Source organism: Culex quinquefasciatus, chromosome 1 (genome assembly GCF_015732765.1).
Source record: "Culex quinquefasciatus strain JHB chromosome 1, VPISU_Cqui_1.0_pri_paternal, whole genome shotgun sequence".
NCBI classification, from domain to species: domain Eukaryota; kingdom Metazoa; phylum Arthropoda; class Insecta; order Diptera; family Culicidae; genus Culex; species Culex quinquefasciatus.
In genome coordinates, this window is record NC_051861.1 from 62,837,131 (window position 1) to 62,860,524 (window position 23,394).

The following is a 23,394-nucleotide window of genomic DNA, read 5'->3' on the forward strand; positions in this document are numbered from 1 at the left end:
ATTAATAAATTTTTATCTTAAAATTTATATTTATTTAGTTTTCATCATCTTTTGCTTATATATTTAAGTAAATGACAAGTATTACGTATAGATTTCCTCATTTATTATTTATAAGACCGATAAACAAAGTTGTACTAGAACAACACGTAACATTGAACTAAAAATTAAATATATTCAGTTCCTTGATACAAAATTAGCTTGGTAAGATTCTTCCTGACTGATGGTTTAAATTCAATTACATTTTTAGAATACTCAGTTAATTTAACATTTAAACATAATTCAACCACGAGTTTGATCAACATATTTTGATGATTATTCATTGTATCCTGTTCTAAAATGTGATTTGCTAGACCTTCAAACCAGGATGTTTCATTTAAAATTTTGGTTAGAATCGAATTTAACAAACGCTGATAATATTTTGGAACATTGAATTCAACATTTTCCCTACTAAAATTTTGAATTCCTATTTTACCAGTTAGCTACAAGTTATTTGAATATTAATTAAAGTTCAAATCTAGAGTTTTTTTATTAGGTCCTATAAACATATGAAAGACAATAGTTTATTGGTCCTTTCCAAAAATAAACTCTGGAAATCTGAAATTAAATGTAAATCGCTTGAAGAAAAAAACTTAGTGATTAAAAAAAAGTTTTTATTTTTGCAATTCATGTGCATACAACATTTTCAAAAACCTCGCTGCAAAAACTTGGTTCGATCATGGTTCGATTTTGACTTCACTCGCTTTGTATGTGGATGACAGTCGTGACGTATCCGTGGAAAATCCACGTCCGTGAAAGTTGGTGGTGTTTTGCGACGATTTGGTTGGTACCTCATCGTCGCTTGCTGCCGAATTTTCACAAACTCAGCACGTTCTGGGCAGCTTCGATTCTTGCTCGAATGGTCGCCGCCGCAATTGAAGCATTTCGCTTCGATGTTCTCATTGATTGTTTCGCAAGCTTGAGTTTTGTGCTCACCTCCGCAGGTTGCACAACGACTCTTGATGAAACAGTTCCTTCCACCATGTCCAAACTGCAAGCAGTTCGAACATTGCGTCACGTCACGGTGCACTGGACGATAACGTTCCCAAGTCACGATGATGTTGAAAATTGCCCGAACTACCTTCAGCTCAGACGGCGTTGTCGATCCTTTCTCGAGATGAACCAGGTACAGTTGATCACGATACTTGATGTCCTTGTTGTGTCTCGTCATCTTGAAGACTTCGATTACGTTCAACTTCAGAGTATTGAGCTCTTCTTTCAGCACACTCACATCCATGTCGTACAGACCTCGGAGGACCTGTTTCATGGGGCGTTTACCTGGATCGTCATGGCTGTAGTATTCAATCTTTGTGTTGTTCAGGAAATCCCGAACGTAGTTGTAATCCTTTCTGGTAGGTAGCAGCATTTTGAGTCCATCAGCACACAAGCGAATGGAAGCTCGTAAAGCACCAGATTTGATAAACCCGGTCAGCCACTTTCGCACCGAATCCGATGACGATGTTTTCACAAAATGGGTGGCAACTTTTCCCGTCGTTCAAATTCTTCCTTCTCGCTCACGTCCACAGGGAGGGTAGCGAACTGGTTTCCAGACAATTTTTGAGCGTCCTTGCTCAAACTGCCTGGTTTTGCAGGTAGCGCTTCGGCATTCTTTAGCTTCTTCAAATCTGCCGATCCTGCTGGTGAGGACCGCCTCGTTTTCTTGCCGTGAGGCATTTTTGCACTTTTTAAGCACTTTTCAGGAGCTAAGATCCAGGAGTACCTCACTGATTGGTGTTCCACAAGGGAATGAATGTAACAAATATATTAATTGTTTGTATCCACTTATAAACAGGAATTCTAGACTTTGTATCAAGAATAAACTGTTAATTTATAAACAAATTTTCAGACCTGCCATGCTTTATGCTGTGCCGATCTGGACAAGCTGTTGCTTTAACCAGGAAGAAAAAAAATCCGAGGATTCAGAACAAAATTCTGAAAATGATTCTGAAACTTCCTCCCTGGTTCAGCACCAGTGAACTTCATCAATTAGCCGAAGTTGACACTTTGGATGTTATGTCCAATAAGATAATTGATGCATTTCGACAAAAATCATTGCAGTCTTCAGCTGCATTGATCCGCTCTTTATATAGTTTATAAGTTAGTTTTAAGGTATCCCTTTTCCATTTTGTACAAGTAGGACCTCCTACATTTGAAATCACTGAATAGCGAAAACTACTATATTTCATGAATAAATGAAAGTTGCTAGTATTTAAAATTGAGGTGAAAAGTCATCGATTGTGATTGGACACTCAATATTATTTTAACTGAATGAATGTACATGGAAGCAAAAAATCTGAATAAATATAAATTAAAAAAAAGGGGCACGTTTAAGAATTATGTTCCGAAGCAAGTCCGATAACGCGATCATTAACAGACTCTCTGTTTTCCTTTCACCAACAAACCGAGCCCGATAACATGATCATTATCGGACTCTCTGTTGCTCTTTCCCAACAAGCCCAAGCTTGTTGATTTAGGCTCACCTGGCTAGGAAGGATTTGTCTACCTGAAATCCTTCCAACTAGCTAGCTAGGATAAGTTTTAGAAATAAGCCACCAGTCTGTAACTACCTCTTAAGCGGAGCGAACACGGCTCAAATAAAAATGCTTAAAGACCCAAACTGTCTTTAATTATAATTGGCGCAGCCGGTCGGCGTCGATCAACCTCAGAGCAGAATCAAATAGTGCATGCGTGTGATTAATAACCATTCGCGAAGTGTGTTCCCGGACAAATACGGAATTAATCCCGAACGTCACCGGAGTATTCGAGCATCATCGGAACATCGGAATTGAGGACACCGCCAACAGAGGAACCTGAGGAGCAGTACTCGACGAGGACCACCACGACTAGCAACTTAATTGATTTGAGAGCCATCCCGCCATACGTCGCATCAAGAGGATGACTCAGTGAGAATCAAAAGAGAAGAGTAGAAGTGAAGTGAAGAAAAACGACTGGAAAAATGTACCAGTTCGTAAATATGGAACCACAGTTCCAACAAATTTTATTAAAAAGAGTTCTTGAGCTAAAAACAAGACTCAATCATGATATAGAAGATGGAAATATATCCTCTTCTCTTATAAAAGACCTGAGTGCCCTGTTAAAATGGGGTGCAAAAATTGGCCTCCTTGGGGAGTCAGATGTCAAAAACGTTCAATATAATTTGAACATAGTACGAAAATGTACTAATCATACAATCAACGAATCAACATCAAGTGAATTGATGGATATAAGGATAAAGAATCAGCAGAAGGCAAGGAGCCAACTACCGGGATTGATGTTTGAAAACAGTCCAAAGTGTTTGATTGAAATGACAAGTCAGAATAGATCAACTCAAACGGACAACAAACAAATAAACAATCTTCAAGAAGAATCGCCAAGCAACGTTATCTTAATTGCAGAACGTAAAAGTTCACCACTTCGAAAAACAAATTTACAAAAAGGACAAGAAACATATTTCAACGTCAACATCGCATGATACGGACCAACAATCCAGCAAACAACACGTCAACAAAAAGTTCAATCGGAACAAAAAATCAACGGATGGATCAAGAATCAGCGAAGCCAACAAAAACCAAGGGAACAACAAGTTATCTAGAAATCAACGGAACTTCAAGTCAACGAATTGCATGTCATCGAATAGGTATGTGTTAACATATAAAGATAAGTTCGTAGATACAAATTCCAAAATTTTGTCAAATCAAAAGCTTTACGATAGGGGTAAAAAGTTGTCAATTGATCTTTTAACTAGAAAGTGGAAATACAAATCAACACCCCATAAATATGTTTTACCATGTAAGATAGTAGGCCAATTTCAAAATTATAAATTGCAAAACCGCTTTTACGATCGGGGTAAAAAAAAAACATTCATATAACAAGTAAAAACATCGTAGGTGACAGATCAGTGATTCAGACCGATTCAAATCAAAATGGCAAGACTTCTGTTAACTATATTAACAAAATATTTTGCAAAATTTTTGAAGTAAAACTGCTCACTCCATATCTAGACATCGTGAAATACGCTTTTAAGAAGCTGTTATCGAATGTCAAAGACACATGTTTTTTTAAATGATTTTCATGATATTGGGCCGGGACCGTGGTGTAGGGGTAAGCGTGATTGCCTCTCACCCAGCCGGCCTGGGTTCGATCCCAGACGGTCCCGGTGGCATTTTTCGAGACGAGATTTGTCTGATCACGCCTTCCGTCGGAAGGGAAGTGAATGTTGGTCCCGGACTAACCTAAAAAAAGGTTAGGTCGTTAGCTCAGTCCAGGTGTAGGAGTCGTCTCCCTGGGTCCTGCCTCGGTGGAGTCGCTGGTAGGCAGTTGGACTAACAATCCAAAGGTCGTCAGTTCGAATCCCGTGGTGGATGGAAGCTAAGGTGTAAAAAGAGGTTTGCAATTGCCTCAACAATCAAGCCTTCGAACACCTAGTTTCGAGTAGGAATCTCGCAATCGAGAACGCCAAGGCAATGCTGTAGAGCGAATAATTTGATTTGATTTTTTTTCATGATATAACGACAATTAAACAAAATAAAACTGAAGAGACAGTTATTGATCGCATCTAAATTGCTTGATAACTAAAATTCAAATAGATAAAACAATATCCAATCAAAAGCTGCAAAAATATTTTGCCCAGAAAAAATGTTTTTTTTTATTGTGCCAATCTTTATTAAGATTGTTTCTATTTTGACACAATACTAATTTTTATGTAGCAAAATCACAAACAAATATAAAAAAAAAAATGTTTTAAAGAGTCATGCGAACATGATAGTAGCAGTTATTTGAAAGTAAAAAAAAACCGTAATCTCAATCATATGAGTACTTAATACGTTTTTTTATTTTGATATAAAAAAATCAACAAAAAAAAATGTGTTGTACAAAACCAAGTACAAGGAAATTTCAAGATTGCTGTAGTATTCACAACAGAAATACATACAAGAACAATGCATATATTAGCTCAAACAGATATAATGTACACTAAAACATTTTTTTTATCTGTTTCGAATGTTGCTTTGAATTTAATATCAATATTTTTTTTATCTGAAGTTCAATGCAAACATAACAAAATAGTGTTTGCTGTGTAAAACAAACAATCGATTGGCGTAGACCAACAAGCATTTGTGAATTGTGTTCAATAAACTAAAATTATAACGATAATTTCAGAAGTTATTCAGAAATAAATGTCCCTAACATTTATTACAAGATGTGAAAAAAAATAAACACAAATTTAATTAATAAATTAGATACTATAAAAATAATAATGAAGAAAACATTCAACAATGGTTTTTTTAAGTCAAAGGCTTCTAAATAAGCTGATAAAAAGCTTAAATTTTAAAAAGAAAATCATTTTGCCACAACTGAAAACTATCAGAAGTAATTTTACTCTACGATTCATATCATTCAGAGAAATCTTGATGAATAAAAAAAATGTAAGCAGCTAGCAAAAAAAAAAAATCTATATAGACTTCTAAATTTCAAAATAAAAAAAAATCAACAGCAATTGTACGGCATACGAATATAATACGGAAAATAAACCTACCACGAATATTTTAGAGTTTTTGGTACTCTGAGATTTTGATGATAGAAAAATTAAACCACCCACATATTGACATTTTGTCATCATATTGTGAATAATAATATGTGTCCAAACAACACAGTATCAATTCAGAAAAATGAATGTTACAATTAAAAACAAAAAAGCACACACAAACTGTAATTCAAAACTTTGACCGATTAACATTGAGTTTAAAACGAATTATGATTTAAATTGAAAAAAGTGCTTTCTTACTACTTTCAAATATTTAAAAACTAAAAATTTAAAGCAAAATACAGATAAAAATAGTCTCAGCTTTTCTGTGATTAAAAGTATTTGTTTTGTATGCTTATTTGATAAAAAACTGTATTTCCTCAAAAAAGAAAAAAAAGACCAGTGTTCAAAACCAATCCTGACAAGTCCAGATATATTTTTAGGATTTTATCAAGAAAAATTAAACGATACTGAAAACAACAGTGTTCGGACAATACAACATTAACAATGAAGAAAAGGTTTCAAAATGCCTAAAAGAAATTTAGTATATATTTTTTTTGTGAGAGTGGATAGAAATTCAATATATGATATACCACATAATCATAGACAAGATAGAAAAATTTGCAAAAGAACTTTGAAAAGTTTTTTTCTTCTCCCAAATGCAAAAAATCAATGGTTATAAATATACCAATATATTTAAAAATCTATTAGTACCTAAAGCTAAAATCAATGAATCAAAATGTACTTATAATCGTAATACGTTAAAATATAGGGTGAATACACCTTTAAACTTTTGTTTACATCACAAAATATAAGATTGCAAATAAAATGATTCAAATAGTGTGTGTCAACTAATAAAAATTACTCAATTAAATTTCATTCTGACGGTACATTATAACTCATGACTCTCGCAACAAAACAAAAATAATCATAAAAAGGTTAAAAGTGTTCAATATGATTCAAAGTTAACTAAAACAATTAATTAAAAATAGTTTTATTTTTCAATTCAATGAAATCTTAAGTACAGAAAAAACATTAGGAACATATTTTTCCTTTGACAAAATATAAAAGAATAGGAATTTAATCATACTAACTTTCAAAATCAGAAAACGTTATAAAAAATATGACTATGTTGTCTTAAAACAAGTAACTGAACTTAATTTAGGTAAAAAAAAAACAAAACACTGCCATGTATAACTAAAACATCGGAATACATTGGATCATTTTACAGTGAGAAATAGATGAAGATTTGAATCACAAAATTATGCATAAAAATCGTTGCACCACAGACATGAGTTCAAAAACTATTACAACTAATGAATTCTCAACAAACGATAACGTTAAGGATAATAATAATAAAAATTACATAAATTAAATCGGACAGTTATAAGCAATAAAAAAAATGTAGTACAAAATAACCTTGATGCCAAAAAGGCTAATTAGCATAAATTCAGTTCTAAAACCAATAAAACTGTTGTAAAAAAGTATCTCAAATATTGTGTTAACTGGTTGAAAAAAAACAAACAATAATTACAAAAAAAATGTATATTTGAAATATTATAATGAAAACACATCCACTTGTGTTCATTTTCAAAAAAAAAGAAACAAAAAAAAAAATCAAGAAGCAAACCATGAATAAAAAATGTATAATTACTCAGTTATTTCATGTAACATTTAATCTATTAACTCTTCAAACAAAAATAGATAGCCAGGAACACAAAGTTAAACAGATAATTTTTAAAATTATGAAAATATTTTGAATTATAATTCAAATCCACATATATGAGGATCGCTTATGTTACTGAGCAAAACTATAATCAAAAACACATCTTAATTATTTAGGCGTTAATAACAGAAACACATTTATATTATAACGCATGAGGACATGCTTTTTCACCCCCCGGAGGAATTATGTTCCGAAGCAAGTCCGATAACGCGATCATTAACAGACTCTCTGTTTTCCTTTCACCAACAAACCGAGCCCGATAACATGATCATTATCGGACTCTCTGTTGCTCTTTCCCAACAAGCCCAAGCTTGTTGATTTAGGCTCACCTGGCTAGGAAGGATTTGTCTACCTGAAATCCTTCCAACTAGCTAGCTAGGATAAGTTTTAGAAATAAGCCACCAGTCTGTAACTACCTCTTAAGCGGAGCGAACACGGCTCAAATAAAAATGCTTAAAGACCCAACCTGTCTTTAATTATAATTTAAGTACGTCCAGATCTTTGGGTTGCCGCCCGAAGTGGACGACAGGCAGATCTCTGCGGCCATGTGCAAGTTCGGCACCATTCAGCTGATGGCGCGGGAAAGGTTTCCAGTGGAAACCGGCTTTCCGATCTGGAACGGACTCCACATGGAAGTTACGGCAGCAATTCCAGCACAAGTGAACATCCAACACGTGAAAGCGAGGATTTACTATGATGGCTTGCAAAACAAATGTTTTGCCTGTGGAGCACTCGACCATCTGAAGCCAACTGCCCAAACCGAAAACCTGTAAACGGAAGACTCACTGTGCTGACCAAGCCGAGCGAGGATCGTTTGCCAGCATTGTCACGAACGGGACGGCGGCTCTACCACTACCAACGCCAACTATGGTGGTGTTGAACAAGCCGGGAGGAAGCCAGGAGGCGGGAACGGGGGGAACGGAAGCGACCTTGCGGATCAACTGGTCATTAGGCGGCAGTCCAACAGTCTGCAGCTCAAGTTGTTCCTGATCAGGAGAGCTTGGGAGAAAGGCCGGCAAATGGAAGTTCTACGGACGGGGCCTCCGGTCGGTCTGATGTGGATGTTGGGGAGTTGGGCGGGACAGAGTCTACGGGTAAGCAATCCAACGAACAGAGCGCATTGCTGATCAATCCGTTGTTATCAGATGAGATGCGGGAAGTGACAGACTCAGAAATGGTTATGGAGAATGCTGAGGCTTGGTCGGAACAAAAGGGGAAGGGAAAGAAGAAGGGAAAGCGAGGTCGCCCAAAAAAGAGCAGATACCTCGGGATCTGACACGAGAGGGGGTAAACAATTTATTGTTCCGGCTACTCTCAAAGATCTGCTGCTCTCGCAGGAGAGACGATCACGATCGTGAAGTCGGGCCGTGTCTGAGGGGGGCCGTAGGAGGGGTAAGAAGTGAGGGAGGGGGGGGGGGGAAGGGAATATCTCTATCACACGCCTTCTAACACCAACACAAGCCATAAGATTTACTAACACCCAACTAGAAATACTAACCCAAACTTTTCACTAACACAACAATATGTCGATACTAACACTAGATTACTAACACATGTTTGATTATGAATTTTGTATATACGATCGCAACCATCAATTTGAACAGCAGCAACTGTAAAGCTAACAAAGGTTAGTTAAAAGATTTTATAATGAATCACGACATCGATGTAGCGTTTCTGCAGGAGGTACACGCTTACCAAATAAAACCAAAAAAATGGTAATTATCATGATTTTTGGAGTTCAACTCGGATAACACTTTTTTTGGTAAAGTGGGTCGAACTGGCAAAATCATGAGGGCTTTTGTTAATTTGATTTGGTTAACCGCGGTGGATTTTCTTGAAATAATTCGAACTGTCAAAAATCCACCAAAACATGTACCACATTGATCACACAAAAAACTGTGGTAGAAAAGTATCCACCGGTAGATCCTTTGGTGGATTTTTGACAGTTCGAATTATTTCAAGAAAATCCACCGCGGTTAACCAAATCAAATTAACAAAAGCCCTATGATTTTCGTGATTTGTCGAGTTCGAGCGTGGGGAAATATTTCACCGGTTGAAAGGTTGCCTACTTAAGGGCGTTTTCAGGGGTTTTCTTTGAACTAGTAATTAAACTAATTGCAGTAAATAATTGATAAACGACTAAACGGCATTTTTATTGAATTATTTGATAATAATTACAAAAATAAAATGACAGGTTCATATTTTATAAAACAAAGCTTCGTGCAAGATAGTTTGTCACGGTAATCAATGTTGATTCCTTGGGGAAAATGGTTACGATCTCTCCTGGTTCCAGCAGGCTGCTTCGCGTAGGGTGGTGCAGCGATATCGAGGTCAAGGATTACGTTCCAGGACCAAAATTTGGTTCCTTGGGGAAAATGGTTACGATCTCTCCTGGTTCCAGCATGCTGCTTCGCGTAGAGTGGTGCAGCGATATCGAGGTCAAGGATTACGTTCCAGTACCAAAATTTACACAGGGCGGCAATGACGTTGTTCACTTTTCTCCAGCTTTTCTACAGCTTCGTGTATTCATCGATCCGGTCAGGCAGGCCTACGTCTCGGAAAACTTGTGCAGCGACTACGTGCTGGTCTCCTCGTCGTCGTAGAACTGCAACTTGCACATAAGCGTGTCGTTGGTCACCGGCCGCCGGGAAGCCCGTGGAGGAGTTGATCGTTGCCGCCGCCGTCTGCCGAGATCGGTGACAATGATAGAGCCCGTTTCTAACGAGTAGGATGGCCGTTCGTGCCACATTTTCCTGCAGCTCGGTTCTTGCTGGATTTCGTCGTTTCGTATAAGTTGGTTGTCTGAAAAAGGTCGAGTTAGAACAGATTTAGATGTTGTGCAACACTGATGGGACAAACCTTCGTCACCTGATGGACAACGTCGAGTCGGACTGCCAGAAGAACGAGGAACGACGACTCCGCAACAGATCATCTCCGTTCGTGTCCAAAATGATCGAGATTTGAATGTTCTTATCCTGTGGTCAATATTACGTGTAGAACAGAATCGAGTCCCTTCCATTCCGCTTCCACACTGGCCACTTGGTTCTGCCGGAAAAAGTAAACAAAATATTATAATGTCCTTTGCAAAACTGTCCAAAGTTGGTCCGGTTCGTCCTGCCAACTTTGGCAGGCAATCCATCTACCGGTGGAGCGACCATTCCTGCAGAACTTGCAACAATCTCGCAAAACTGTGTCCAGTATTCCGTCCACCGGTGAACAGAACCTTTTCGCCAACGTTGGCGGGTAATCCGTCCACCGGTGGACGGATTCTTCTTGCAGAACTTTGTGCACCTTCTCGCCAAGATTTTCAGGCAATCCGTCCACCGGTGGACGGATTCCTCTTGCAAAACTTTTTCCAGTATTCCGACCACCGGTAGACGGAACCTTTTCGCCAACGTTGGCGGGTAATCCGTCCACCGGTGGACGGATTCTTCTTGCAGAACTTTGTCCACCTTCTCGCCAAGTAGGCAGGCAATCCGTCCACCGGTGGACGGATTCCTCTCGCAAAACTTTGTCCAGTATTCCGTCCACCGGTGGACCGTACCTTTTCGCCAACGTTGGCGGGCAATCCGTCCACCGGTGGACGGATTCCTCTCGCAAAACTTTGTCCAGTATTCCGTCCACCGGTGGACCGTACCTTTTCGCCAACGTTGGCGGGCAATCCGTCCACCGGTGGACGGATTCCTCTCGCAAAACTTTTTCCAGTATTCCGTCCACCGGTGGACCGTACCTTTTCGCCAACGTTGGCGGGCAATCCGTCCACCGGTGGACGGATTCCTCTCGCAAAACTGTGTCCAGTATTCCGTCCACCGGTGGACAGAACCTCGCAAAACTGTGTCCAGTATTCCGTCCACCGGTGGACAGAACCTTTTCGCCAACGTTGGCGGGTAATCCGTCCACCGGTGGACGGATTCTTCTTGCAGAACTTTGTCCACCTTCTCGCCAAGATTGGCAGGCAATCCGTCCACCGGTGGACGGATTCCTCTCGCAAAACTGTGTCCAGTATTCCGTCCACCGGTGTACAGAACCTTTTCGCCAACGTTGGCGGGTAATCCGTCCACCGGTGGATGGATTCTTCTTGCAGAACTTTGTGCACCTTCTCGCCAAGATTTTCAGGCAATCCGTCCACCGGTGGACGGATTCCTCTTGCAAAACTTTTTCCAGTATTCCGACCACCGGTAGACGGAACCTTTTCGCCAACGTTGGCGGGTAATCCGTCCACCGGTGGGCGGATTCTTCTTGCAGAACTTTGTCCACCTTCTCGCCAAGTAGGCAGGCAATCCGTCCACCGGTGGACGGATTTCTTTCGCTAAACTTTGTGCAGTATTCCGTCCACCGGTGGACCGTACCTTTTCGCCAACGTTGGCGGGCAATCCGTCCACCGGTGGACGGATTCCTCTCGCAAAACTGTGTCCAGTATTCCGTCCACCGGTGGACAGAACCTTTTCGCCAACGTTGGCGGGTAATCCGTCCACCGGTGGACGGATTCCTCTCGCAAAACTGTGTCCAGTATTCCGTCCACCGGTGGACAGAACCTCGCAAAACTGTGTCCAGTATTCCGTCCACCGGTGTACAGAACCTTTTCGCCAACGTTGGCGGGTAATCCGTCCACCGGTGGACGGATTCCTCTCGCAAAACTGTGTCCAGTATTCCGTCCACCGGTGGACAGAACCTCGCAAAACTGTGTCCAGTATTCCGTCCACCGGTGGACAGAACCTTTTCGCCAACGTTGGCGGGTAATCCGTCCACCGGTGGACGGATTCTTCTTGCAGAACTTTGTCCACCTTCTCGCCAAGATTGGCAGGCAATCCGCCCACCGGTGGACGGATTCCTCTCGCAAAACTTTGTCCAGTATTCCGTCCACCGGTGGACCGTACCTTTTCGCCAACGTTGGCGGGCAATCCGTCCACCGGTGGACGGATTCCTCTCGCAAAACTGTGTCCAGTATTCCGTCCACCGGTGGACAGATTCTTCTTGCAGAACTTTGTGCACCTTCTCGCCAAGATTTTCAGGCAATCCGTCCACCGGTGGACGGATTCCTCTTGCAAAACTTTTTCCAGTATTCCGACCACCGGTAGACGGAACCCTTTCGCCAACGTTGGCGGGTAATCCGTCCACCGGTGGACGGATTCTTCTTGCAGAACTTTGTCCACCTTCTCGCCAAGTAGGCAGGCAATCCGTCCACCGGTGGACGGATTTCTTTCGCTAAACTTTGTTCAGTATTCCGTCCACCGGTGGACCGTACCTTTTCGCCAACGTTGGCGGGCAATCCGTCCACCGGTGGAAAATCCTTCCTTTTCACTCACCAGAAATCCAACCCGAAACTCCGGAGCGCAAAAAACAACTAACATTTATTTAGGAAGAAATGTTTCAAGCGAATTAAAAATCGCTAAGTCCAAAATCACACTTTGGGAGTTCGCTTAACTGAACTCGTTTTTGGTGATTTTACCATTTTCGAATTCGCGATTTCGCACTTTTTGAGTTCGATTAAGCGAACTCCCAAAAGTGCGATTTCTGAACTCCCAAAAGTGCGATTTTCAGTAACCGTGTAAGCTATGAAGATTTTTCCTTTGTTTATACTCACAATGCACTAGTTAAAATCAGTTCTTATAAAAATAAGGTACAGCTATCTTAATTAGAAAGACGCTTTGACGATTCATTTAAACAAACCAAAATGCGCATTTACGCTTATCGGTGGGGATTTCAATTGTGTTTTGGATGCTAAGGACACGAAAGGGACGCAAAATAATTTTTCGAGTGGATTAAAAAATGTAGTGGATCTTTTGAGCCTACAGGACATTGCCAAGACGCGGAAAGCAAATCAATTTACATTTTTCAGAGGGAATTCAGCATCCAGACTGGACCGTTTTTATGCACCAGCTGGATTGCTTGAAAATGTGACGGACTGTACAACACACCCCTTAGCTTTGTGATCTGTCATTCAGTTTTGATTAAATTATTATATAAAGATAATCAATCACCGACACGTGGCAGAGGTTACTGGAAGATTAATCCAACACTTCTTGCTATGAGTGACGTACACACAAAGAAAAATTACTCTAAATTTAAAAAGATCGTTCGTTGGATTAAAAGTTCACGTTGGTGAATATTCGTAGAAAGTTCAAACTTTTCAATTTAAAAGTTGGAAAGTTTTTGATACTACCATGCATTTATGGAACAAAATCGTTGTATTGGTAAATGTATTTTACTTTTAAGTGGAAAAGAAACCTTTTATGGCAAGAATACACAACATTTAGCACTACAGGGATAATTTCAGAAAAATGTGCTTGGTTTTTTACATTTATTTAAAAAAAATGAAACGGTATGTTAGAAAAACACTTTTTTTTTGTATTTAACGCTTCTCCACTAGCTTCTGCTTCATACGGTACGTCCCCGGTCACTTCCGAATACCCCAGGCTGGACGGTTCCGGATGGAGGCTTTGACGCGCGACAGCAGTGTAACACGACGGTCACGTTTGCGGCCTCAATCAGGACAGTCTTGGAGGAGTTGGCCATTGATTCGGGAAGGGTGGTCGACGTTTCCCGGCTAGAAAGTAAAGTGCCTGAACGGGGAGTTCCCGATCCTGGAAGCGCATCCGGAACATGGAGTTGATGAGGCCCTCGGAGCGGAGTTCGATTTTGAGCACGTAATCCTATCGAGAAACAGATTTTTTTTTGGCTCACTGTTCAGATTCATTCGGCTGAAGCTGCGCCGTCGCGACGTGAGTGTTTGTGGGCGGGAAGTTGCTAAAAGAGATGGAAAGTAAGTGAAGTTGGCTAGCCACTGCACACATTATCAATACTCACCGGTGCTGTAAACCGCCGGCACCGAGTGCAACATCTGCGCTGACCACCTCCGATTATGTAGCTTTTCGTCGTCCTCCTCTTCGTCGGGGGCCCATCGTGAAAATAAACTTTCGCGTACTTGTCCAAAAACCGGAAGTTAATCTTATTCAACGCAATCTTGTTGTTCACGCAACGCTTCGGCAGCGCCATCTCCTCGATGATCTCGCCCCAGTCCTCAAGCGAATTGACCTTCAACCACCAATCCCGGGCCACCACCACCCAATACAACCGGTGCGAATCCACACTCCTACCTCTCATCCTACAAAAACAAACAAAATCAATCACAAACCCCACCAAACACCCAAGCTTCCTTCTTACGCATTCCGGCCATGGAACAGCTGCAGTTCCTGCAGGAAGCTGGCCTTGTCCTTTCGAGCACTCGACCTCGTCCCGCTCCTGCACCACCCTCCTTCGAAGGCGTTCCGCTGCTGCTGTTTGGCTCACGAAGGTTTCCGCGTCCGAGTCCTGGCTGCTGCCGCGGTCAGCTTTGCTTTGCGTTCTAGACTCACCAGCACCACCGGACCCACCAAAGTGTTTGTTTACATTTGCGACTTAGGCGTACACGGTTACACGAGAACGTCAAAATGAAAGAAATTTTACAGTCGAATTAAAAGTAAAAACTTTTAAATCAGTGAGCAATGAGATTTTCAAAAACTGTAGCAGTAAAAGTTTTCATTTTCAAAACAAGAAAAAAAATTTTAGTGTAGCAAATTTTTACAAACTTTTTAATTCAAAAGTAAGTTACTTTTGTCATTATCGTAATATTTTTTTGTGTGTAAGTGCACGGTTCAAATTAGAATATGGGTCATTCCATCTGAAGCGGAACAGCACTTGAAAATTACCATCTCCGATTCTGCCCAATTTTGGCAGAGCTGTTGAGACTATCAAAACATGCAAAAATCCCGAATTTCATCCAAATCGGACCACCCCCTCCATTTTTGTACCCTCCCAAAAAATCGACTATTTGGCGATTTTTGAGCGAACCCCCTATCTTCAAACGACGATAACTCAGGAACAACAAATCTTAGAGGGTCGGTCTTAGACTCAATTTTGAAGGAAATTGGACGTAGAATCCATTTATGTGATCAAAGTTTAGATTAAAATATGTTTTCTACCCGAGGGGCGGGACAATAGTAAGAAATTAAATAATTTAATTAATTAACGGTCGGAATTTAATACATTAACGATTGTTTACCGTCAAAACAACGTCACCTCTCTTTACACCACTTTGGTTGGAACTCGGATTTGACGGGTTTGACAGTTTGCCATCTCGCGCGTTCGTTTATTTTTGTTGTGCTTGGTGGAGAATTTTAGTCGCAGCAGCATATCAGCAGAAAGCCGAAAACGAGAGCCAATTTTTGTTGAACAATTCGATTTGGCACGGACATTAGTCAATTTTGGTGGAATTGATTCTAGAAGCTGCCCCGGTCATGGCTATCGAATATTACGGTGAGTAGTCTAGTACGAAAACTGACGAGATGTGTGCATTTTTTTCAAAAATAGTTTTGTAACAATTCACAGGGTTTGAAGATCTTCGGCGTCAACACGGCAGATGAAATAATCTAAATAATCAACCATGGTGTGCTGCAGCTGGCCATTGTGGAAATGCAACCGAGAAACCTCAAGATTGTGGAATCCTGGGTGGATCAATCCTTCCGTCCCTTCTAGCAGAAACTCCCACCAACCGCGACTGCACCTGTTTTGATTCTAAACTCAACTTTTGTATCATATACAGTATGTAAAAAAAGTATTTACACCCCTTGGGCACTATGCACATATTGTGATGAAACATCTAAACAATTTAATGTTGACAGAAACCTAGTACTACGTTTTGTTCAGAAACTCATGCCAGACATTTTGCTACAAAAAGCTCATGAAAAGATGATTTCTATAAAAGTTATATAACAAATACTATTACGAAACTAAAAAGGTGCAAAAAAAGTTTGTACACCTTTCGAAAAATTAACATAAATAATGTTATTTGTTGACAAATCACCATAAATCCAGTCTCCCAACTTCAAATAGGCATCCTTGACTGATTTATAAAATAATTTGGATTGAATATAAAGTTTACTAACAACTTAGTATAAAAGTTTATATAACTCTGGAAATTCTATATAAAACTTATCTAAACTTAATTTTGCAAACTTTTAATTCAACTAAATGTCAATATATTACCATATAATTGCTAAATAAACATTTTGGAGTGGGTATAACACCGTTTTGGGAGTATTTGTATCGATAGAATAGATTTTTCGTTGGAATTTCGTACCAACCCGGAATTACGTCGTCGGAAAATCCGCCGGCATTCGAACCTGTCCATAATTCTTAAGTCAACCTATGTGGCATCGAAAAGGGCATAAAATTTCCGATCTTTTGATACCCATACATCTAGGTTTTCTATAAAACCCACGATTTTAAATACCTAGGTAAAAACGTTGTTATGGTTTTGTTTGAGCAATCTGCCAAAAATGTATGGAATTTCGTAATTTTTGTTCTCGTGGATCAAACTTACTTTTTGCCCAGGTATTTAAAAACGTGGGTTTTATAGAAAACCTAGATGTATGGGTATCAAAAGATCGGAAATTTTATGCCCTTTTCGATGCCACATAGGTTGACTTAAGAATTATGGACAGGTTCGAATGCCGGCGGATTTTCCGACGACGTAATTCCGGGTTGGTACGAAATTCCAACGAAAAATCTATTCTATCGATACAAATACTCCCAAAACGGTGTTATACCCACTCCAAAATGTTTATTTAGCAATTATATGGTAATATATAGACATTTAGTTGAATTAAAAGTTTGCAAAATTAAGTTTAGATAAGTTTTATATAGAATTTCCAGAGTTATATAAACTTTTATACTAAGTAGTTAGTAAACTTTATATTCAACCCAAATCATTTTTTTAATCAGTCAAGGATGCCTATTTGGAGTTGGGAGACTGGATTTATGGTGATTTGTCAACAAATAACATTATTTATGTTAATTTTTCAAAAGGTGTACAAAGTTTTTTTGCACCTTTTTTATTTTCGTAATAGTATTTGTTATATAACTTTTTATAGAAATCATCTTTTCATGAGCTGTTTGTAGCAAAATGTTTGGCATGAGTTTCTGAACAAAACGTAGTACTAGGTTCCTGTCAAACTTTAAATTCTTTACATGTTTCATCACAAAATGTGCATAGTGCTCAAGGGGTGTAAATACTTTTTTTACATACTGTAAGTTTGATTGTAATTTTGTGTTTTATTCTAGGATCAAAATGCTAGTGGATTTAAAATACAACGATCCGGGAGAAACAGGTGGAGGTTCTTATAGTTAGCCGAGATGATCAGCGGAAGTCAGATAGATTTTGGGAGTGAGACTTTTTGTCGGTTCAGATGACCACTTCCTGCTCCAAATACTCTTTAGTGTTTTGGCTTTCCAATGTGTTCATGTGGCAGCCGTTTGACAACACAAATAACGTAAGATTTGTAATGTCTTGCAACGCCGAAATCGATCCACCACCAATCTCAAGCTTACCATAGGACTTTGAAGATCCGTGGTGTTCCGGTAAGGGAAGGGGAGTGGAAGAACCTGGATAGAACACGGCTATGGTATCGGCAAACTGTGAAGTAAATGTTGTGGTCGTATGTGTAAGAGTAATGTAAAGATAAAGATCACTACTGATCTAAAAATTGCGTTTCTATTCAATCCATAACATTTTAATAAACACATAATAAAATATAAAAAGTCTCATTTCATTCTTGGCATAAATTATTCAACATCATTGCCAGGACCGGTGTTGTAGTGGTAAGCGTGGTTGCCTCTCACCCCAGTTGTACTGGGTTCGATCACATACGGTCACGGTGGCCTTTTTCAAGACGAGATCTGTCTGATCACGCCTTCTGTCGGACGGGAACGTAAATATTGGTCCGTTCTATAGAACCTAGTTATAACCTAGAGGTTAGGTCGTTATCTCAGTCCAGGTTGTAAGAAAATTTTAAGAAGATGTAAGAAGCAGAAAGGAGAATCTAGAAGAAATCTCTTGTTGGGTTTTCTTTCTAGCAAATTAGAAAAAAGGGGAGAAGAGCACAAGGAGTCCAGCTAGGTGGATTGCTCCTTAGGGTCGGCATACGGTACTCCACGGGACATAACAATAACTTCTAATAAATAACGAATAATTAAACTTTAAAATACTTACACTGAATCACACACTTTACAGGGGAAAACAAGCAAAAGACCAGATATTATAAACAATTTCAGACGACACAGCATGTTTGATTCTGACCTACATTTTTATTTTATTTTAGCCGGGTTTCAATAATTTTAACCACTTTACTTAAAGGGGCTTAGGGGGCGGGGGGAAGAAGGGACCAGAGGGGGGTTTAAATACCTTTTAACTTGTTCACGTGTATTTGTCTTTGTTTCTGTACTTGCATGCTTTTAGGTTAGTATCGTTGTTGCTCGTTGGTCGACTTGCTGCTGCTGTTGATCCGCTGTTGCTGGTGGCTGGTTCCGGAACTCGGCGGGAATGTCGGCGACGCCTCAACGGCCGCCGGGATTCGATGGCTTCGCCCAAAAGGACCACAAAAAGAGGGGGGGGGGAGGGTTTCTTCTTCGGCGTTTCGCGGGCCATATGGTGACGGATGGCCAAGTTCGCTGTCCGGGGAGTGGTACCGCGCGCACAATCTAGTGGTCCATCCCGAGCGAGGCACACCACTGTTCTTTGGGGACTGGTCCACAGAATTTGACGTGTACCACAATGCACTCAGTACCGCGGTACTTCGTGCGACCAGTCCCGACCACTTTTTCACTTCACTGCAGTTCTTGTTGCACTACACTCGCTCGGGGGTACGTTTTCGACCGAGGGGACTTAACGCGGCCAGGGTTTTAACTGTGGTGTCCACTAACCGTTTGTCGTGCTGTCCTTCCTCAGTCCGTACTATTAACTTTAAGTGATTTTAATCTGTGGTACGTCACTGTTTATCACTGTTTGATGTGTGAATTTTAACTAGGTTATCAAATTACACACGCGAACTTTAGAACCGGGTCACATGTTGACGGGTGACACCGGCGCGATTGCCGATCTTCACTCCTCCGGACGATGGTAAAATCAGAGAGCGGGCCTTTGTTTGGGTCCGCTTTTATACCCCAGAAAATCCGTTCCCGCCAGCTCACTTCCGCTTGCGACGATGACAGTTGGTTGACAGTGACATCTGTCACTGTCAGCTGGAACAGGCTGAAACTTACATTTCATATGGGGTTGGTGTCTATGAATTTTTTTCTTGTGAATTTTTTCGACTTAATAGAGTCGCCTACTTTTAATTGTTTTAACTGTGCTTGTTTTCTAATTGTTTCTTTTAAATCATGCATGAATAGGTTTTAATAAATAGGAAATAAATTAATAAAAAAAATCTCCTAGTTTGACACCAACCAAAGGCTAATAAATATTAAATAAATGCATGTGGCACACGATAAACATGAAGACATACATTTAAATATATTTAAACATTTACAGACAACAATTTAAAAATTTACAATCTTCCTTTTAGTCAAATCATGCTGGTCTTTGATTCAGTGTGTATTTTTTATTGGAACTGTGAAAACACAGGTTACAAAGTGTAGGAGTCGTCATCCTGGGTCCTGCCTCGATCGAGTCACTGGTAGGCAGTTGGACTCACAATCCAAAGGTCGTCAGTTCGAATCCCGGGGTGGATGGAAGCTTAGGTGTAAAAGGAGGTTTGCAATTGCCTCAACAATCAACAATCTTCGGACACCTAGTTTCGAGTAGGAATCTCGCAATCGAGAACGCCAAGGCAATGCTGTAGAGCGAACAATTTATTTTATTGAAATAGTAGAAACGTTACTGGTCTTCTTAAAAAGCAGAGACGGTTTTTGGAACGGATTCCGGTGATAAAGGTTTCAAAAACTTCAGCTTCTAGTAGGCTTTGATAATCGTTAACTTTTCGCTTCTGATTCATTGCTATTCCGTCGATGAAAGATCTTAAACCGGGGACCTTGGCTTGGCCGTCGTCATCCTAGAGTGTATAGATTAAGCTATGGATTATTTTAATTATTATTTATCAAGAGTTCATGATTTTGCTGTATACCAACCAGTCTTTCTTTGCCGACACCGCAGCAAACGTTTGTTACGCCGTAACACGTATCGCTTAACTGACGACGTCCTCTTCGATAGAACATCCTGCTTCAGAGCTTACATTCATGTGGCCGTTTTTGTAGGCAAATTTGTCTTCACCGGAGAGAAAGGAACACTTCCGGAAACGATTCGTCCAACTGAAACTTGCATGTTTTCTGCGGGGTCGATTTTAGCATTTTTTCATGGAATTGGCTCGGTTTATATAAGTTTCTTTTAGTCCAGCAGCTCTGTCGAAGTTCCAGAGTATTTTGGAACTCTCAGCCGTAATCTCTCCAGCTGTCGATTCTTCGAAAAGATGCGGTGAACCATGATTTCGTCGATCTTGCCGTTCCGACATCAACCACGTCGACGTATCAATAATCTCTCCAGTAATCTCTCCAGCTGTCGATTCTTCGAAAAGATGCGGTGAACCATGATTTCGTCGATCTTGCCGTTCCGACATCAACCACGTCGACGTATCAATGTTGTACAAGTGGACGACAGGCCACTTTTTGATCCTCCAAATTACCGGGACTTTTACGCTAACTATTTTTAAACAAACAAAAAACTAACGGCATCGACATTTTCGACAATACCAAATAAACATTAATTTGACAGGCAAGCGCGTGAAAGAGACGCAAAACAAATCAAAGTTTCGAAAGCAGGTGTAGCGCTGTCAAGTGTAGTTGACAAGTGAAATTTAATTCGTTAATATATTAAGAGCGAGTCCACGAGCAAAGCATACCCATTTCGCATCGACCTCACCAATCAGTGTCTTGCGAACCTTCGTGGTGAACGGACACTAGAGCTGCGGTATTTTTTACTACCTAAGCTCAGAGTTATTTCAAAACAAAATTCACAGTCTTTTTAAAGACTACCTGAATTATTTTCCAAAATTCTAAACAGTCTTTTCAAGACTAACCCCACCTGAAATTTTGTTGTATTTTACAAACGAAGCCATCTTTTAAGAGAACTTTGCTTGCAAAATGCGTCAAAACAAAGGTAAACGCAAATCTTCTGAAGATTTGGTCGTTACGTCGGTGAAGCGTTTGAACGCTAAACCGGCTAACGGAAACAGAAAAAGAAAACAGCCTCTTCTGAGGTCTGATTCTGATTCTGAATGTGAGGTCAATCCTCCAATTCCATTGACAAACAGTTTCGGTGTTTTATCCGAAACTGATGACAAGGAACCTTCTCCTCGAACTGAGCCTTCTGCAGTCGAAAAACGAGTAAAGGCTCCGCCAATTGTAGTGACTTCCGTCTCCGATTTGGCCAGCTTTCGAACGCAACTGAAGAATTGCAAGGAAACTTGCAATTTGAAAGTTTCGTTCCAGCTTGGTCGAAGAGGAGAATGTCGCTTGTTGACGGAATCTTTACAAGATCACCAAACTTTTGTTGGTTATTTGAAAACCACAAACACAATTTCTACACGTATGAGACCAAGAATGCTCGGCCATTCAAGGCGGTCTTGAAAGGTCTCTCCAACGACTTGTCGGTGGATGAGATCAAAAACGAACTTAAGGTGTTGCTTGGCTTTGCCCCATCCCAAGTAATACCAATGAAGAAAAAATCAAACGGGAATATTTCTCGCTTTGGTTTGACTTCACAATTTTATCTGATTCATTTCAACAGAAATGAAATCAACAATTTGAAACTTTTGGACAAAGTTCAGTTTTTGTTCCATGTACGGGTAAAGTGGGAGCATTTTAAGAAACATGGCGGTAATGGTCAGAATCTGACCCAGTGCCGGCGTTGCCAGGCATTCGGTCACGGTACTGATCATTGCGCCATGGTTCCAAAATGCATGGTTTGCGGGGATTCTTCTCACGACAAGGACAATTGTCCCGTGAAAGAAGTCACCCAATTTAAATGTGCAAATTGTGGTGGAAATCACAAATCAAATTTCTGGGATTGCCCCATCAGAAAAAGGTTTTGGATTCTCGTGCTAAGCATCAGCCGAAATCCAAACCGAAATTTTCTCAAAGTCAGGTTGTACCTGCATCTTTAAATCAAACGTTCGTGCTGTCTCACTCGAACAATTCTAGAAATACCCCTACCGTGGAAAAGTTAGGTAACAACAATGGCATTTCTTATGCTAACGTCGTTTCGGGTTCATCCACGAATTTTAAATCCTCTCAATCTTTCTGAAATTGGGCAGGTACCTCAAATCTCATTTGAAAATTTTTCTGCTAGCAACGCTTTGGGATCTTCTGATCTCGGCGATGTTACGTTTGAAAAAATGACTTTTTTGCAAAACTCACTGTTTGGTTTGATTCAAACAATGAGTAATGCTACATCCATGATGGAAGCAATCCAGATTGGATTAAAATTTGCGAATGATGTTGTTCTTACCCTGAAGTTTAATCATGGATCTAAGTAATTCCATCAATATTATGAATTTTAATGCTCGCTCTTTAAAAGCGAAAGAAAATGAATTTTTCAACTTTTTACGAGTTCATAACGTGCATGTTGCTGTTATAACCGAAACATTTTTAAAAACTGGCACTTATTTGAAAAGTGATCCAGATTATAAAGTTATAACTAATAACCGAATGAATCGAAATGGCGGTGGAGTTGCAATAGTTATCCACCGTAGTATGACTTAGAGCATCATTACCGGTGCGTTGCGGAAATTATTGCTATTTTATTAACCCGTAACGCATCTATTTTAGTTTAGTCACCCGGTCCCACACCGGTCGTTGCTAAATTGGGTTAGCAATTTACTACCCGGCAACCTTACCGGTGGTTGCTGTATGGCAGTTTCATGAAAATGATTCGAAATCATTGTTTGAAGAAAACATAAAAGCTTTCACCATTTTAAATTATATTTTTATTGATACAAAAACATACTACAAAAACAGAAGGCGCCTTCCAGAACCACTTTGATGCTTATTGGCCAAATGGCCAGTTAACATGGAAACGGATACCAGAAAAATGGCCAACTTGATTATTTTTATGAAACCTTGTCATGTTGGATATTAAACTTTATGGAATTGAAAGATATGTAAATCTACGGTCATGCCCATGATTGCTGACCCATTCTGGCCAATCTGGAACCGGTTACAGGTGGCCCCTTGGGGACACTTCCGGAATATGAGAGAAACCCTGTAATCCGACATATCAAACTTCATGAAATTGAAAGATATG

The 23,394-nt window shown here is 40.0% G+C and overlaps 2 protein-coding genes across 5 annotated transcripts; both read right to left on the reverse strand.

Annotated features, from left to right (window-relative positions):
- Positions 1 to 9,422: 9,422 nt before the first annotated feature.
- Positions 9,423 to 12,670, reverse strand: LOC6046362. Of its 4 annotated transcripts, XR_005276940.1 has the most exons (4): positions 12,590 to 12,670; positions 10,152 to 10,258; positions 9,744 to 10,085; positions 9,425 to 9,635 (listed from the first exon to the last, which is right to left on the reverse strand). XR_005276940.1 is itself a non-coding variant. In XM_038250412.1 (3 exons), the coding sequence occupies exons 1-3, from the start codon at positions 12,632 to 12,634 to the stop codon at positions 9,794 to 9,796; spliced, it is 444 nt and encodes a 147-aa protein (XP_038106340.1). In that variant the 5' UTR covers positions 12,635 to 12,670; the 3' UTR covers positions 9,423 to 9,793. The 4 variants fall into 4 exon arrangements, 3 of the variants coding, with proteins under 3 accessions (XP_038106340.1, XP_038106333.1, XP_038106326.1); XM_038250412.1 differs by having other exon boundaries at positions 9,423 to 10,085; XM_038250405.1 differs by lacking the exon at positions 12,590 to 12,670 and having other exon boundaries at positions 9,424 to 10,085; positions 10,152 to 10,731.
- A 1,281-nt stretch (positions 12,671 to 13,951) lies between these two features.
- LOC119766062 (AT-rich interactive domain-containing protein 2-like) lies at positions 13,952 to 14,778 on the reverse strand. Its single transcript, XM_038250436.1, has 3 exons — positions 14,448 to 14,778; positions 14,091 to 14,388; positions 13,952 to 14,030 (listed from the first exon to the last, which is right to left on the reverse strand). The coding sequence occupies exons 2-3, from the start codon at positions 14,385 to 14,387 to the stop codon at positions 13,977 to 13,979; spliced, it is 351 nt and encodes a 116-aa protein (XP_038106364.1). The 5' UTR covers position 14,388; positions 14,448 to 14,778; the 3' UTR covers positions 13,952 to 13,976.
- Positions 14,779 to 23,394: the final 8,616 nt, after the last annotated feature.

Excerpts from the sequence above, each read along its gene's own strand:
- LOC6046362 (XM_038250398.1), bottom strand. The coding sequence starts at position 10,422 with ATGGATTGCCTGCCAAAGTTGGCAGGACGAACCGGACCAACTTTGGAC. Across the intron at positions 10,086-10,142 it reads TTGTCCATCAGGTGACGAAG|ACAACCAACTTATACGAAAC; the intron begins GTTTGTCCCATC and ends GACCTTTTTCAG.
- LOC119766062 (XM_038250436.1), bottom strand. The coding sequence starts at position 14,387 with ATGAGAGGTAGGAGTGTGGATTCGCACCGGTTGTATTGGGTGGTGGTG. Across the intron at positions 14,031-14,090 it reads GCCGGCGGTTTACAGCACCG|CAACTTCCCGCCCACAAACA; the intron begins GTGAGTATTGAT and ends CATCTCTTTTAG.